Here is an 18,043-nt window from a genome sequence, read left to right as displayed (position 1 = left end):
TTTCTCCCTTCCTCTCTATGCAACAGCTCTCTTCTACGGTGGAGTACTACCAGAAATAGTGTTTGGGGTTTTAGGAGTTCTGTTTAAAAGAAAACAGTGCTCTTTTGTTGGTGGTGGGAATATGAGTTCCATTTTCTTTCAGGCCAATGCTGAATCTCTTTAACTGGAAAAATAATCCCCTTCGTATGATGATTCATTTATCACAGAGTCATTTGCATAGAAACAGAAGAAATCACTGGATGACAAAGATGAGAGCAGAGTTGCATTGTATTATTTTTTTATATATAAGTGCTTTATATTGGGGAGAGAAATAATTTTATTTTTTATCCTTTCTCTGATAAAATAATGCACTGTGCCATTGATGCTGTGTCTGTTTCTTCAAGTTTTAAGCTTCAGATGTAGATAAAAACTTTCTCTTAACCTCCCATGTAGCTTATTCCAGGCCCAGCCTTTCTGATCATCCTTCCTTTAAGCCTTTCTTCATTAGGAAACTCCTAGCCCACTGTGTGGGGACTCTACGGAGCCCTTAGTTTTTCCATCTTTGAATTTTTTTCAAAAATGAAAATTGCTTTATTTGTGGCTTTAAAGTGCTGCATGTTCATTATAAATTTATTGAAATAATGCAGAAAAATAAATAAGAAAAATTATTTAGTGTACTGACATCCATAGATACCTTCTGTTAATGTTTTGATACACGATTTTTTAGATTTTTTCATTTCCTTTCTGCCTTTGTGTGTTTATATGTGTCTATCCATCTCTGTCACTTGCTCTATTGGTCAGTGTTATATCATGAACACCCTTTCATATCATAAATATCTGACTACATCATGATTTTAAATGCCTGCATAGCAAACCATTAAAAAATGGTTTTAATCAACCTTCTTTTAGGGATTTAGGCCATTAAGTTGATAACATTTGTACTGATTCTTAAGTTCTGAAACGAGTCAGTGATTATGTCAAGCAGTGGAAGATGAAAAGATAACTCGTTGCTGCTCATAAGGAAAGCTTCCTATTGCAATTTGAATAAGAATTTTGTGTTTTGTTTTATCTGTGGAGAAATACCTTTATACACTTTTTATTTGTTTGGGAGGAATATACATTTTTAAAAATAAAGCTTATAGATAATAACTGCAACTATGGAGTTACTTTTTGGTGGGAAGAGGTGGTTAACACTGAGCATAAGGTTTTGTAAAGAGCATAACATTGAAATCCACGGCCTAGAATAACTCCAGTCATTCTTGCAGAGTATATGAGGCAGCATCTTATCACCATTCATTTCATGTCTTTTTGGCCCATGGTTGTGTTTTTCGGTTTTGTTTGTTTTTAAACTGAGTATCCAGCTCATTCACTCATTCAACTAAACGGTGTTGATGATCTTCCTGGGGCAGGCGTGAAGCTGGATGCTAGCAACGCAGAGATGGGTATGGCTTGTTTTCTCCTTGAGGCTCTCATGGTCCACACAGGGTGGGGAGCGTGGATGGTCACGTGCTGCTGGGAAACCACAGGCAGCCTCCTTAAGAAAGGGACATCCTGCTGGCTTCGGACACATGGTTCATCCTAGCCTGGGTGCTCTTTTGGACTCATCACTTACCATGGTTTTTGTCCAAGTCCCAAAACATGTCTTGGAAGACTCTTTGTTTTGGGTAGGTTGAAAGTCCCTCTTGGCTGTGCTAATTGGACAGTGGAGAGGAACAGCACAACTGCTGGCTAAGGCTAGTCCTGTGAGTGAAGCGTAAGGTCCCAGCCACGTTCTTGACATCTTACTTCTTGACTGTGATTCGCACTGAGAGGTGAATATGCACACAATCACTGAGGGAGGAGAGAGTTGCTGCCTTAGCAAGCTGAAGAGTCACATTCAGCAATCTGATTGTGTGCTGCGATGACTTCAGGATTTGCTTAGAAGATATTTTTATGTAATCATTAAGGCACTATAATATATATTCATTCTTATATTAAAAAAGAACAAGAAATGACTTCTTACTGCCCAGAGGTTTTATCTAAAAGCTTCTCAGACTTTAATGTGTATAAAAATCACTTAGAGATCTTGTTGAAATGCAGATTTGTATTTCTTAGGTCTGGGCCATGCCTGAGTTTCTGCATTTCCACAATGCTTCCAGGTCATGCCAACACTTCTGGTTCGTGGATGGCCCTTAGAGTAATCAGGACCTACGATGTCTTCATGCCAATAAGGATTCTTCATCTGTTTTTTTGTTTGTTTGTTTGTTTGCAGCTGCAGTGATGGTCCTAAATAGCATGAGTGTCAGCTGGAGTGCCCGGATCCAGATTTTCCTCACCTTTTGCAAGCTCATAGCAATTCTGATAATTATAGTCCCTGGAGTTATGCAGCTAATTAAAGGTATGGACTGAAAAATAAATGCTTTTTAAAGTACGTATCTGCTTTTGGTCTCTCCAACACTAACTTTCGCTTGTACTAGCAGAATCCCTTAATTAGTCTCTGCTTGTGGATCTTGGAATCTATACTGTCATCTAATTGATATGAAAGCCTGCTACCCTGAGGATGAGTTGGTATTTAGAGCTAAATGGCAACAAGAGCATTAAGACTGGGCCAAGCAACAAAATAAGGCATCAGTGAATTCTCTCTTGGTGTAAACTGTTTGAAGTGAAAACTCAAAATGGAAAAAAAAATCTGCAGTCAAACTTGCAACTAGTTCAGTGACAGAAATGAAGATTAAAGCTATCTGGAACATAATAAAAGATGATCAATAATTCTTTTCCTTTATGGTTACTATTCTTTTTACCTTAAGAATGGAATTTTGGCAGGGAGACAGATGAGGGAGTAGCATTCCTAAAAACCAAGTATTATCTGACAAAAATAGTGGTGAATACTTAATTATCATTGTTACATTATTTTTAATGTAAACTCTGCATTTTAACAGAAATGTAACAGCATTTTCTGGGAGTACTTGCCTTATGGAGTTGACTGTGTAGTAAGAAACCTGAGGTGGTTGAGGGGGTGATGTCATTTTGAGTTTCAGTTGTTTTAGGGAAGGAGGCACATGCAATAGCTTGGGTCCAGGGGGAAAGTGTTGGAAAAGAAGCAGGCCCAGGTGAGTTATTTAATTAGCAATGGGCAGGATAGTAGGAAGTAAATAGGAAAGTGAGATGAAATTGTAAGGGAGTGACCTATAACTTGAGCATGTAAAGTATTTAATGTTTACATGGACATTGTCAGTTCCAAGAAAGGGAATTTATTGGGAAGTTTAATGAAGTTGCAGAAGAATTACACAAGGCAAAAGATATGCCAAAATTCAGCAAAATGGGTAGAGGCATTAAACAATAACAAATGGCAAAAGGTCAGGGGAAGGGATTTGCTGTTGTCCACTTAATGAGCCCAGTGGGAATTCTTAGAGTCCTCCTGGCTAAATGTTTGCATCCAATCCAGCAACCTTGGCCTACTCAGAATAAACACAATAAAGAGAAGACAGGAGCTGGCTCTCCTCATTCACGTTGGTCTCCACAGAGCTGGCCTGCTCAGGTTTTATCTGAGCCATGAGAAATGTAGGGAAAATGATGTTTTGTTAGTGCTTTCTTTTTCTGGGCTAACTCTTTAGTCTTCTGTAAGGAGCTTCTTCCATTTTTGGAAAGTGTAGAAACTCTGGATCATTGACCCTACTTTGGGCCTGGCTTAGGTTCCAAAAGGTGATACATCACCCTTGAAAACAAGATTTCCACACCCCCCCCCCTTTATCTTTTTTAATATAATGTATGACTGTAGTCAGTTTCTACCACTTAAATGTGTGTGTGAGATGAGAGGAGGTTTCCCAAATACTACTGTGTTGTAGATTCATTGAGAGCAGAAGTCATGAGATACCTTTTGGATCTTTCTCAGCACTTTACACTAGAATGATCCTTAGGATAAAATCTTAGGATATCCATGTTTAATGTGACCAGGCTTCCTCATATAGCTAATCTAAGAAATGCCCCAAGGGTATTACCACATTCAAAGTAAATTTTAACATTTTGGAGAGCATTCTTAGCAGGTATATTTACTCTAGTACTATGAAATGGTGATTTTCTTTTTCTCTAACTAGAGCATATATTTTCCACATGAATTTGAAACTCCAGAGAGGAAAGGGGTGTTTTGTTTTTTGTTTTTTTTTTTGTTTTGTTTTGTTCCAGTCACATTTGGGCATTTATGTCTACTCTAATATGGATTGGGCATTTATGTCTACTCTAATCAGATCCTGAAAATAGTTCTATGATCTGTATTTACTTATGAGGATGTGTTAAGCTTTCCTCTGAAGATCATGACTTCCATCTCCCCGAGACCTCTGTGATGCAGTCGCAGTATCCCTGGAGTTCAGGGATAAAACTTCTCTTCTGTAATACTTGCAGAAGGCACTTTTTAGGATCTGTGCTTGGGACCTGATCTTTATTAAATTTGGTTTCTCTTACTGATTATTCAGTGCTATTAGGAATCCTTAGGCCAAGGAGACCACAGATCATGATAAAAAAAGATACAACAGATGTTTTTATCAGAGTTCCAGCTTTTATAGTTCCCACTTATGCGAAAGAGATGTTTTAGTAAAACAGGCATTTCTGAATTCATTGTATCATTTTAAAAAATGAGCTACATTCGGGAATTGGATGCTTAGAGGAAAAAATCATTTAGTGTATAATTCAACATTCTCCACTGTTGGTCTCAAAACTCACACATATTATGTTGATATATCTGTTGTTGCTGGGCAATCCAGGCAGCAGCTGAGAGGACTGAAGAGAGAGGGTCTCATATACCAGCCACCTTCTTTAATTTACTTAGGTGAAGACCAATTTTGAAGCAATGTCACACTTTCTATTAGGATAATCTCATTTGCTATTTGCTTTGGGAAAGAGACTTTTTTATGCTTCACTTCAGATACTGGCTGACTAAATCTGAATTCTTGTTTTTTGGTTATTATTCAAAAGACATACAAGGAAAGGGCCCATTATGATTCACAAAGTAGAGAAAAATGCGATCAATAAAGTGTGCAATCCACATGTTGATGCAAAATTTGTTGAAATACATCTATTTTAAAGTTCGGTATAATTTCTTTTCAGTGTTTCTAGAAGGAACCCATACCATTCTCTAGAGCAGCATCAGCAGACTTTCTGCACGGGGCCAGATACGAAATCTTTTTAATTTTGAGTGCCGTATAGGCCCGGTCACAACGACCCTACCCTGCTGTCTTAAGGTTACATTAATCATAGACTGGCAGTGTCAACCATAATACTAGTGGGCCTGGCTGCACTCCAATAAAACTTTTTTTACCAAAGAAGCTGGGGTGGGGGGAGTGGAGCAAATTTAGTTGCAAGGTTTTCCAATCCCTGTTGGTGTCTAATGAACTACATGGGAAAAGCAGGAAGTTAAATAACGTAAGAATGTGATTCAGGGCTTTCTTGCCATCTCCTCCTTGAGAATAAATCATGGATATTTCTTCCCAAGCATTCTATTATCTTCATTTTAAAGAATTCTGTCATACTCCTATAAACTGTAGGTTAGCAAAGATCCTTTAATCTTCACTCATGGTCAAACTCTGTCAAGAGTAGAGGCATGCTCAAATAAGGGATTTTTTTTTTTTTTTAAAATACCATTTTCTTCTTTGCTATAATTTTATTAGAAGAGAAGTGTAAAGTAGTGTTAGTGGTGATGAATATACTTTGGGAACTCCATCTCTAGAATGAATACAGTATTAATAGATAACATTGGCAATGGGCAGATGGTAAGAAACCTAGACCCGAAACAGTATAGTTTTTACCCCATTTCCCCTGCCCCCTCCTCATGTTTATGAATAATAACCAATTCTTTGAAAAGTCTTCAAATCTTCTTCTTCTCCTTGCAGGGCAAACGCAACACTTTAAAGATGCCTTTTCAGGAAGAGACGCCAGTATCATGGGCTTGCCACTGGCTTTCTATTATGGAATGTATGCATATGCTGGCTGGTAAGTGCATAACTGTAGTTGGTAGTTAGTCTGGTTCATTAACTCCTTCGAGTACTTCAGTTTATTGCCAAGCAAAGTGCTAGGCAAATGTGACAATCCAGTGCAATTGACTTTACTTGACGTGAAGAAGAGGGCGTGGCTCCCTCCACCAGGCCCATTCCTGAGCATGTAACTTAATGCAAACATAACTGAGGTTCCCAGTCGAGGTGACCACTAGATTGAGCCTAGAGTCATAAAACAAACAAACAAATGCTGGGTCTTAAGAACCAGTGCACATCACTTGTAAGTGTGGATCAGGAAGGACATAATAGTGCCAGGAGATATTGACGATTGCTACTTTGCTTGTCAAAAGGCCTTTCAGCTAAAGCGTCAGGGGTGTTTGGCAATAGGGACTGATTTTTCCCCACCTTCCCATGAGAAAGAAACAATGCAGATGGAGAAATAAGTAAGATGCCCCCAGGAGGTAGAAGGCATGGAAGGAGAAACCAATAATGAAATCGGTAGTGCTAGATAATCTGTTACATTTTAAGGGACCTTACAAATTCCTTAAAACGTTCTCAACATTTAAAAAGAAAATATGCAGCCAAGTTCATGGAAATCACCAGGCCATGGAGGTGCATTTCCTTTGAGGCAAATCCAACTGTGGTACCTCCTCAGGGGAAGCACTGGAACTTTGTATTTGTTGTTTTGTTCAGAAATTTGAATAACAGTAACCATGGATAAGAGTGGGATTTTTCCTAATTTAATTTTATTGATTTAGTACAGTGATTTCCAACCTTTTTCATCTCATGGCACACATAAACTAAATTTTGTGGCACACCAAGAAATCCTATCTAATAAAGAGGGAATATGCTAATTGACCATCACTGTGTCACAAAGATGGCTGCACCCACAGCTGAGGCCAAGTTCCCTTAAGGAGCCTTAATGAGCAATCAGCAGGGACCTGAAGATACACCCTCCCCCACCCCCATGGGGCTTGACAGGGGACCTCAGGTTGTGCCCCCCACCCAGCAGGGCTTGACAAGGGACCTCAGACCACGCCCCCCACCCGGCAGGACTTGACAGGGGACCTCAAATTGTGCCCCCCGCCCTGGCATCAGGCTGGGGGACCTGAGGCCACACCCCCCACCTGGCAGGGCTTGACAGGGGACCTCAAGGTGCACTTCCCATCCTGGTACTGGGCTAGGGGACCTTAGGCTGCTCCCCCCGTCTCAGTGCCAGGCTGGGGTACCTCAGGCCATGCCCCCCACCAGTTGGGGCTTTACAGGGGACTTCAGGCCATGCCCCACACCCTGGCACCAGGCCGGGGGACCTCAGGCTGCACCCCCCGCCCCAGCACCGGGCCAGAGGACCTGAGGCTGTGCCCCCCTGTCTGGCAGTGCTTGAAAGGGGACCTCAGGCCATGTTCCCACCCAGTGGGGCTTGACAGGGGACCTCAAGGTGCACCCCCAGTGCTGGGTCAGGGGAACTCAGGCCACGCCCCCCGCCCAGCGGGGCTTGATGGAGGACCTCAAAGCACACCCTCCACCCCATCTGGGGACCTCAGGCCACACCCCCGTCCTGGCTCCGGGCCAGGGGACCTGAGGCTATGCCCCCTGCCTGGGCTTGACAAGGGTGGGACTGGCTGGGTCTGGATCTAGCCCAATGAGGGGGGGCAGCCGGGTCTGGGTCTCATGTGATTTTGAGGCGCATGTGGGTGGGCGGGGACTTGACTCTGGGTCCCCCTTTTAATGTGCACGAATTTTGTGCACCGGGCCACTAGTATATATATATTTTTTTGCCGATCTGACAAAAAAATAGGTATAATTTTGAATCATTCACACCAGACAGCTTTTGTTGTGTTGGCTGTTATCATTTTTTTTTTTCAATTTGACAACTAAGGGAAAAGAGGTCAGTGCCCCTGATGAAATAGTCAGATATTACATGTTTAAAAAATTTTTGTGGCAAACAGTTGAAAATTGCTGACCTAGTAAGATTTAATCGAAACGACTTTAACTAGAAAGCCCAGTAGATAGAAAAGTATTATTTAAATATCAAAATTGTTGTAGTCAAATTAAATTTCACTGTTTTGGGGTGATTAGTAGCAATATTTCTTTTTTATTATTTATAGAGCTAATAGTTATACAGGTTTAGCTGTGAGAATGTTCTATGAGTCTAAAAATAATATCAGGAAACCACACTAGTTCAAAAATTATGTAAATACATTTCAAACACAAGTACAATTTTCTTTTGTTTCTTTAGTTTTTAACATCTTACCTCCCAGCTAATGCATGGCATATACAAATATATTTCAAAGTAAATGGAGTGTTTACCCTATTAATCTCATTGAGTTATGAAAATATAGCAGTAGAGGAGAATTAGGAGAGAACAGGAACTTAACTTAAAATTTTTACATGGCTTTTGCAGCAAAATATATTTGAAGGTTGTTAAAAGATTGTAGCTCTAAGGAATCTAGCATAAAATATTTGTATATTACTGGAATATTTTTATATCCATTGTGTGTAAGCATTAGTCTTGAATCCCTCAGTATTTTGAAGTCTTTTTAATTTTTGTCCAAAGCACAATGTGGTGCTGGGCAGAGAAAAGAATGGAGTTGTGATCACAGGGTTAGCATTGGAATCAACTATTCTGTGGCTATTCAGCCTGGATCAGAGCTCGGGAGCCCTGGGGCATCAGCCAAGCTACTGGGAAGGTCACCAGGAGGCACCAGCATGAAGTGGGGCGGTGGCAAAAGCTTTCAGCTAGAGCCAAGTGCCTGGAGCCTGGGAGTATTCAATCAAGAATGTGGAATGTGGAGATAGTCACAAGGGAGATTTGATTAATTCTATTGAATGAAGTTTCTTTTGCTTGTGAGTATGATGCATCTGTTCCCACGGAATATTAAAATATTCTTTTACCCAGCTCACTCCCCACTGCTACCAGCACTGAATATTCAGGTCACCTTCTTTATCTGGAGCAAATCTCTACTTCTGTAGGCTTTTGAGGGCTGATAGATTTCTTTATGAATAAAGATTCTTTTCATGTTGAATTATCTTATTATTTTAATTTTTGTTTTCTATTTTTTTAAATATTTTTATTGATTTCAGAGAGGAAGGGAGAGGGAAGGAGCAATAGAAACATCAATGATGAGAGAGAATCATTGATTGGTTACCTTCTGTATGTCCCACAGTAGGGATCAAGCCCACAACCTTTACATGTGTCCTGACCTGGAATCGAACCATGACCTTCTGATTCATAGGTCGATGCTCAACCACTGAACTATGCCAGCCAGGCTATATTTAATTTTATTGACATTGAACCCAAAATGTTACTCTTGTTAAAATGATTTAAAAGGACAATGTAGGTGATACAAACAACCATGATTTAGCACTTCATAAAGTGGGCAGTCTCCACTCTCAAGGGTCCACGGAACTGCACAGTGGAGTGGCAGACAGGAAGCTTTTACTGGATAAAGAATAAGGACCAAAGAAGAGAAAAATAGAAAATGAATAAGGAGCAAGGACATAAGTATATAGCCCAGAGTTGGCTTGGTTTTTGGGGATCCAGCAGCTCCATGTTGGGCCTAAACATTTATCTCAATACTGTTTATAGGGTAAATGGGGTTTACATGAACCTTTATCCTTTTACCCATATAATCCTCATGTCTACTCCCTGTTTTAAAGAATAGGAAACTGTTGATTGTCTTAAATTCTTGAGGATTCAATCATCATTCTGGAAATTAAGGCCAGGATTTTAAATGAAATGTCATCTGATACAAGTGACTAAGGTAGGGGACAGATAAGTAACTATATTTCGATCACAGGTGGTTATGCTACCTGAAAGCTGCTTTGTGGACAGGCAGAAATAGTCTGGTTCTTAATCTATGGCCATCAGCCTTAGGGAAAAAAATGAAGCTGTGTTTAGAAGAAATAGTCTGTTGGCTTGAAGTTCCCCAGGAAAAGTTAATATCTGGATATAAATGGAACAAGAGGGAGACTAAAAGAGTTCCCAGGGAGAGGGGTGTTTATTAATTTTTCAGATGTGATCCTTTCTCTCTGACCTCTCTCTGACTTTCATGAGATATTTACAAGAGCGGGTTGTGGAATTATAAATAAATGGGGCCCTAAATGAGCCTCCACTCCCTCCGCTGCTGTGACAACGTTGGATGGGGAAAAAAAAAAAAGTATGGGGGACATTGCACAGAAGTAAGACAGAAGCTGCAATTGTCATCAGAACTTAACCACCTGGGGTGTAAGTAAAAGCAACAGGAGCCTGATTGTCCTAGAGGTCCAGCTCCATTCGCAGTTCACCTCCCGCATGCTGAATAGGAAAAAGACACTGCCAGACCTTGGCTGGGATGCCATAGGATCTTGGCTGTGAGGAGTGCAGAACCTTTTTAGAATGATAAAAACTCCTTCAGAGAAACATGATTAGGGGGAAAGAAATCATTACCCCAGCCAGATCACAGAGTTGGGTCAGAACAACTTTAATATTCTTGCCAATGTCTGTATTCAGATAAATATGCCTGCCTGTTTCCCTTATGGCCCAGGGGAGTTCAACCAATTTCAGCCTCATACCTGATCCAAAGCTAAATATTGGTTGGTGGGATTTTTTTTTTTTTTTTAAAAACTGTGTGATAGAAAATAGGTTTTCCGTGTCTTTTTTCTTCCTTTTAAATCCTATCCTCGGTGGATTTGGTCTTTTTAAAGCACCTGCGGGGATTATTCCGTACCATTGTGTCAAATCCCATCTAAAGAACAAGCTTCTTTTTAAAATAATTCACATGGTTGGGTACTGGAATGCATTGTCAGCATTGCGGTGCCTTTTATATACAATCATGGAAAAGCTGAGACAATGGATCTTGTGAACATTCTCTGGAGGCCTTGAGGAGATGTAAGGCAAAGAGGATGCTCTGGACTCATTGCTAGAGGCGAGGAGAACATAAAGGTGTATTTCCCACAGGATGGGAATGTTTGGACCAAAATAAGAAGCTTTCTTCTCCCCACCCCTACCCTGCCCCAAGCCCTTTCCTTGTCTCTAGTCTCTGGAGCAATGACAAATATTTGAAATTGTGTTCTTTTTCATAAATATTTCCTTTCTTGCTTTAACATTGTTGGAAAAGACATTTCTAAAACTAACGTTAAGACGGAACTGGTTATTTTTGATATGAGAACCTTGGAAATATTTCTTCGTTTGTGTGCTTTTTTTTGTTTTGTTTTATTTACATTTTCTTTCTGTACTTCCCATTGCCTCGGGCTTTTAACAAACACATCAAATCCCTAAGAGTGCATATTCCACTTGTAAGTATTGATTGCTGCTTGCCTTCCTGGTATAACCACAACCTCTATTTTTAGAATGTACACTTTAGTCATTAAAAGATATCTTTGGCTGCTAACTTAAAAAATGTTTTTATTGATTTTTTTTAGAGAGAGAGGAAGGGAGAGGGATAGAGAGATGGAAACATTGATGAGAGAGAAACATCCATCAGCTGTCTCCTGCATGACCCCTACTAGGTTTTGAACCTGCAACCCAGGCATGTGCCCTGACCAGGAATCGAACTGGGGACCTCTTGGTTCACTGGTCAACTCTCAACCACTGAGACACGCTGCCCTGGCTGACTGCTAACTTTTAATTTATTTTTTATTATTTTAAATATATTTTTATTGATTTCAGAGAGGGAGAGAGAGAAACATCAATGATGAAAGAGAATCATTGATTGGCTGCCTTCTGCACGCCCCCTACTGGGGATCCAGCCACAACCCAGGCATGTGCCCTGACTGGGAATTTAACCTGAGACCTCCTGGTTCATAGTTTGATGCTTAATCACTGAGCTACACCAGCCAGGCAGGCTGCTAACTTTTTAGATCAACATTATCACTACTGTTTTCTCAGCTATTTCCACTTAAAACATATCTTTAAAATATCTTTCACCTTGTTGAAAGATAAATTTATAAAATTAATAATTTCAAGAGTTTATTTGAACAAAAATTGATTCCAATTGGGCAGCTTCCCATATAGCAGATAGAAAGGAGCTCCAAGGAGCTGTACAAAACGGAAGACTTTTATGGGTAGAAGGAAGTGGGAACAAGAAAGTTAGGCTACACAAAAAAGTAGGTTGGTTACTGCAAGGTTACTTACCTGTCTATAGGCAGATGGCCTAACTAGTTCTGGTCAGATGATTCCTGATTGACTGGTTTCAGATTCCATTTCTGGGAGAGCTGGAACTGTAAGTCTCAGTTTGGTGGCATGAGGCTTAGCATAAGTGACTCCATTGGGGGCCTGTTGTCTTGTTTTGAACAACCATGAGCATTAACTGCCTGCTTATTAATTTAGGTAAGTGTATTATAAAGATGGAATGTGATAGGCTTTCTCATCTTTGTTGTAAGTCACGAGAAAGTTTAAGTATATTAAAGGCTGATGGGCTAATATGCCAGCCATTTGGTTTTAGGTTATGAAAAATTTGTACCTGTGGACCCAGGCTTTTGTGCACCTATAAAGTTGGTATTTTACCTCCTAAGGAATACTAAGAGAGCAGAAGGGTACATTGAAAATATCACTTGTTTATTTTGTGGAAATTTCCTAACCTATGAAATGAAGAGGTAGACAGGTCTTTTTCTTTATATGTTCAGCTTTCCCCATTATGAACCCTTAGTTTTCTCATCTTCATGATCCAGTTATCTATGTATGTGTATTTGAGGATGGAGTCTGCCACAATCTTATATTTTGGGGCCCCGAGAGGGAACTACAGGGCTTTAAAGGGTCTCCAGCAGTCCTTTTGGTTGGAAAAAGAAGTCATGTATGCAAGGTGTTGGACATTCCTGAATGAGACAAGTAGGGTCACAAAGTAAAGAAAAGGAACCCTTAAATTCTCTTGGGCCATACTTTTAGGGCAATATTTGCAATTCTATAGAACTTGAAAATGTAATATGTTTGCCCAGAATGCTTCTTGTCATGTAATAGACCCAGAAAAGTGTTCAGGCCTTGAGAAATATTCTAAAATTTCTGCACTTGCCTGGCCAGGGTGGCTCAGTTCATTGAGCGTTGTCCTGTGCACCTAAAGATTATAGGTTCAATTCCCAGTCAGGGCACATAACTAGGTTGTGGGTTTGAACTCTGATTAGGACATGTACAGAGGCAGCCAATCAATTCCTCTCTTTTTCCCTTCCTCTCTCTAAGCATGTCCTTGGGTGAGGATTTCAAAAACAAGTTCTGCTCTTTAGTTATCAACATTGTAAAATGCCTAACAATGTGCCTACCCTTAGTTGCCTAAATATACAAAAAAGAAAAATAGCAACTTCAGAAGCTAGTGACGAGGTTATTTGGTGGGATGCATACTGGAAAAGAGTGAATTGAAAGGGACAAGTGTGAATTGAGAATTTATTATCTTTTATCCCATTTCAGTTCCTACTTATCCTCTGTTTATATCTAGAAAGCCGGTTCCCTAAAACTGAGCAATGCTCTTGTCATATTTCTATTGCGCTGCTCGTTTTGATAGACTTGACACCACTACTAAAGTCTGGATTCTCCGAAGCCAAAGGCTACGTGTACTTAAATTCTGTTCTCACTCCCGTGCCACACTCAGTGCTGTAGAAGACTCAATCATGCGTTACTCATGCCCTGTGCTCACGTGCTCTACTCCATCTGGGATGTCCTTACACCACTTCACCAGGGTAAATGTTAAATAGTTTTGAGGACTCAACTGGGCCAATGCCTATTCTAAATAAATCTTCCCTGACCTACCCTTCTGGGTTAGACCTGCCCTGCCTCCCATGGCGCCCTGTGTGTGCCCCCCAGCATTGCCTCCTACTGTATCACACTATTTTATGGACCATTCTATAAACCATGAGCTCCTTGAGGACAGAGTAAGTATTTTCCACTTTCATGTCCCCAGTGACTGACCATCCTCATCTGTTACTGGAGCAGATTTTAAAAATGGTAGAAAGTAGTTCGCAGTAAACATATCCACCCTATGATCCAGCGATCTTATTCTGAGCATATAACCAAGTGAAATTAATGCATAGACATGTACAAGCATATCAATGGTGTCTATATTCAAAATAGCTATGAATTAGAAGTAATCCAAATATGCATCAACAATAGACTGTATAGTGCTACATTCATTCGATGAATAGCAACAATGGAAAATACTGAATCACTGCTACACGCACTATGGATGAGACTCACAAACACAAAGGCCAGCAAAAAAAAGCCAGACACAAAAGAATAAACATTGTAAAACTGTTATACAAGCAAATATCAGTCTGTTGTGATGAAATAAACAAACCTAATCTATGGTGATAAAATTCAGAACAGTGGTTACCTTTGCAGGAGAGTGGAGGAGATGGTATTACTGGAAAGGGCTTTGAGGAAACCTTCTGGGAGGCCAGACATGTTTTATCTCTTGATCTTGTTGGTTACACAGGTGTGTAAAAATTCATCGTTACTCATTAAGATGTGTACACTTTACTGGTAGTATGTTATACCTCTATAAAAATGTTAAGTAAAAAAGAACTTCACCAATGCAGTTTAATAGGGACATGATTTGCAGGAGCTTTTGGTTGTGGAACATTTTCATCTTACTGTAAGTGTTTGCTTATAAAGTTTTCATAATTCTCAGGTTGATTTTAAAAATTTATACAATATACAGGTGACATGTTATAGAACTGTATATTTGAAACCTATATAATCTTATTAACCAATGTCACCCCAATAAATTCAATAAATAAATGAATAAATTTTGAAATTTTGAATTATGATCATAAAATATATTAATTGCTTATAATTTGTTTATATCTTTTTAGGTTTTATCTCAACTTTGTTACTGAAGAAGTAGAAAATCCTGAAAAGTAAGTAGCCATATTTACTTTGAAATACTTATGAAGAATAAATGTAAGGCTATATAGTTGAAAAGTAGACCTAAAGAAGAAATTTAGTGTGGGCTGATCAACTTTATACTTATCATAATTATCATTCTCTTAGGCAGATAAAATTTATTTGATTTTATCATAAATTAGATGACAATAACTTTATTGTATCTTCTACATTTGGCACTAAATTATAGAACCTGAAAGCATAAAAGAATAAAGTTATATTTTGGTAACCTATTAACATGGATTTAACAGGGCCTTAGCTTCACACATTGATAATATCAATGTTTCCATATATATACAAATATTGAAGGACAATGATGTATTAATTCAGTGTTTTTTTATTGCAAAGAAAGTTTTCACCTCAAAAAAAGAAAAATGAGAATACTAATAGCATCTGCCTCACTGGGTTGTGGAAATGAGTTAATGTGTATAAAGTACTTAGATTAGTGACTATTGATTTTTATTCTCAACACTAGAGGCCCAGTGCATAAAATTCATTGTCCCTTAGCCTGGCCTGCACCCTCTCCAATCTGGGCTGTCCAATCTGGGACCCCTCGGGGAATGTCTGACTGCCGGTTTAGGCCCGATTCTGGGGATCAGGCCTAAACTGACAGTTGGACATCTCTCTAACAATCTGGGACCTCTGGCTCCTAACTTCTCACCTGCCTGCCTGCCTCATCACCCCTAACTGCTCGCCTGTCTGCCTGATCGCCCCTAACTGCTTGCCTGCCTGCCTGATCACCCCTAACTACTCTACCTGCTTGCCTGATCGTCCCTAACCCCTCTGCCTGCCTGCCTGATTGCCCCTAACCCCTCTGCCTGCCTGCCTGATCACCCCTAACTGCCCCTGCCTCGGCCCCTGCTGCCATGGCTTCATCCAGAAGGACATCTGGAATGACGTCCGAAAGGTCGTTCATCTGTCCCGTCTAATTAGCATATTATGCTTTTATTTTTATAGATAATTGTTTGGTTGTTGTTACTCTTATTATGTCCTTATTTTAGGAGCAAGGCAAATATTACTTAGATAAGAGTGTTTTCTATATTTCAATATCCTAAGCTGTTCTCTTTCTTCAGTGTTTTTGGCAGAAATATGAAAAATTATTTCACACCATATTGAAGCTTGTTCTCTAAACTTTCAGTACTAAAATTATGCATTTTATGATCTCTCCTATTCTTGTGTACAGATTCATTGAATCTTTATATTTAGAGAAAATAAACTTGCATTTTAAAAGAGAAACATCAGCTATAAGAGTTTTATAGTAAATTAAAAGTAACTATCAAAACTGATGTAGACTAAGATTATTATCACTGGTTACCTTGGATGAAATATTTTCATTTTCTGGAACTCATGATTCTGAAAAGTTTTCAGAATCATGAGTTCCAGAAAATGAAAATATTCCTAGAATACTTTTTTTTTATATGATATTTTAATGTGTTAAACTAAGGAACTTCTCAGGAGAAATTAAGTAAGAATCTTTGGATTTTTAGGTCAGGATAATGAGTAACTATTGAAACTTCAGTTGAAGAAAGACCTGTCTGATACCATTCTTCTTTCATACTAGATATTCAGATATTTAGTTTTTGCATGGAAGATTTTGCATAAGATTTAGCCAACACATTTATTTTCTCAAAATCAGAATCTGAGATAGCCACAAAATCCCCTTAATGAAAACTACTGATTAAATTTGTACTATGCATTATTTATCAACCAAAGAAATTCAGGGTTTTGAGCAATTTATTCAGTGTATTAAATTAAAAAATAACATTTCCCTGCAATGTTGACAACCAGTCCAAGTCTTTAAAAAATAAACCTTATTTCTTTAAACACAAAGAATGCTTTGGGACATATTCATGGTTGAATATAGAGAACAGATGGTAAAATTATGTGGACCTATTCCAGATGCGTAATTTGTATTATTTTGTAGGTCAACACAGCTCCAAAATACCTTTTGTTACAAGGGAGAAAAATTATAATTCCATCTCCTTTGTGACGTGCCAAGATAAATGTGTTTCCCCAACAGCCGCAGTGCGTGTGTCCAGGTGTGCGGCAACGCGCAGCTCTCTGGCAGCTGGTGAAATGAATCATCAGCTGCAGGTACAACACCTTGTAGTATCCTCCTCCACCTAGGCAATAAATTTTACCTTAAATTGTGATCGAATAGAAAGAGTGGTCATTACTTTCGATCAGTGAAAATGTGATTTAAGAGATATTGAACGGAGAATACGGTTTCGTGATCACTATTGACAATCCTTTATATATCCTATCTAATAAGAGTAATATGCACATTGACCATACCTCTGCTACAACCACAAGCCACGCCCACAAGCCACACCCACCAGCCAATCAGGAGCGAAATGCAAATAAACCCAACCAAGATGGCTGCGGCCACGGAGAGCAGGAGGGAGGCTCGGTTTCCCCGGCAATGGAGGAAGCCAAGCTTTCTGCCTGCCCTTGCCGGCCTTGGCCGGGGGCAGAGCCAGGTGATCCGAACGATCTGGGGGTCCCCTGCCCAGGACCCGAGCCTCGGCCAGAGGCTTGCGGCCTTGGCCAGGGGTGGACCGGGTGATCGGAGCGAGCTGGGGGTCCCCTGCCCAGGGCTGGAGGCTTTAGCCCTTGGCAGAGGCAGAGCCGGCCATTGGAGGGAACTGGGGGGCCCCTGCCCAGTCCCCGAGGCTTTAGGCCATGGCAGGGGTGGAGCCGGAGATCGGAGGAGATAGGTGTGAACTACAGAGGAAACACCTTTTCTGACTGCTCATTGGCTAAGCTTCCTGTATGCTACTGGTAATATTCTTAGTAACTTGGGTATAAGAATCCAAAAAGGTGATCTAGGGTTTTTCCACCACACTCCTGGAGAAAAAAAACGAAGGTCGGCTGCTGGAGGACTAAGAAATGTCATATCCTGCCCTAGGCGGTTTGGCTCAGTGGATAATGCCTAGGTTTGCCAACCGCAGGGTCCGGGTTAGATTCTGATCAAGGGCATGTACCTAGGTTGCAGGCTCCTCCCTGGCTGGGACCCAGGTCAGGGCTCATGCAGGAGGCAACCAATCAAAGTGTTCCTCTCACATTGATGTTTCTCTCTGTCTTTCCCTTTCTCTTCCACATTCTCTAAAAATCAATGGAAACATATCCTCAGGTGAGGATAAGAAAGAAAGAAAGAAAGAAAGAAAGAAAGAAAGAAAGAAAGAAAGAAAGAAAGAAAGAAAGAAAGGTCATATCCTATGAAAGACACATCTTGAAAATGCCTAAAGAAAGT

At 40.0% G+C, this 18,043-nt stretch overlaps 1 protein-coding gene across 2 annotated transcripts in view; it reads left to right on the top strand.

Moving 5' to 3' along the window:
- SLC7A11 (solute carrier family 7 member 11) overlaps window positions 1-18,043 on the top strand; it is an 86,779-nt gene that overhangs the window by 20,103 nt on the left and 48,633 nt on the right. For both annotated transcript variants that reach the window (XR_013960967.1, XM_080675829.1), the window contains exons 4-6: window positions 2,231-2,356; window positions 5,841-5,940; window positions 14,721-14,765. Coding sequence is in view for 1 of the 2 variants with exons in the window: in XM_080675829.1 (XP_080531955.1) it covers window positions 2,231-2,356; window positions 5,841-5,940; window positions 14,721-14,765 (271 nt within the window). In the remaining variant the exon portion in view is untranslated. The remainder of the gene's footprint in view (window positions 1-2,230; window positions 2,357-5,840; window positions 5,941-14,720; window positions 14,766-18,043) is intronic.

This window comes from Plecotus auritus, assembly GCF_963455305.1.
Source record: "Plecotus auritus genome assembly, chromosome: 6".
NCBI classification, from domain to species: domain Eukaryota; kingdom Metazoa; phylum Chordata; class Mammalia; order Chiroptera; family Vespertilionidae; genus Plecotus; species Plecotus auritus.
Note: the sequence above shows the minus strand (reverse complement) of the source record. Positions and strands in the feature narration are given on the sequence as shown.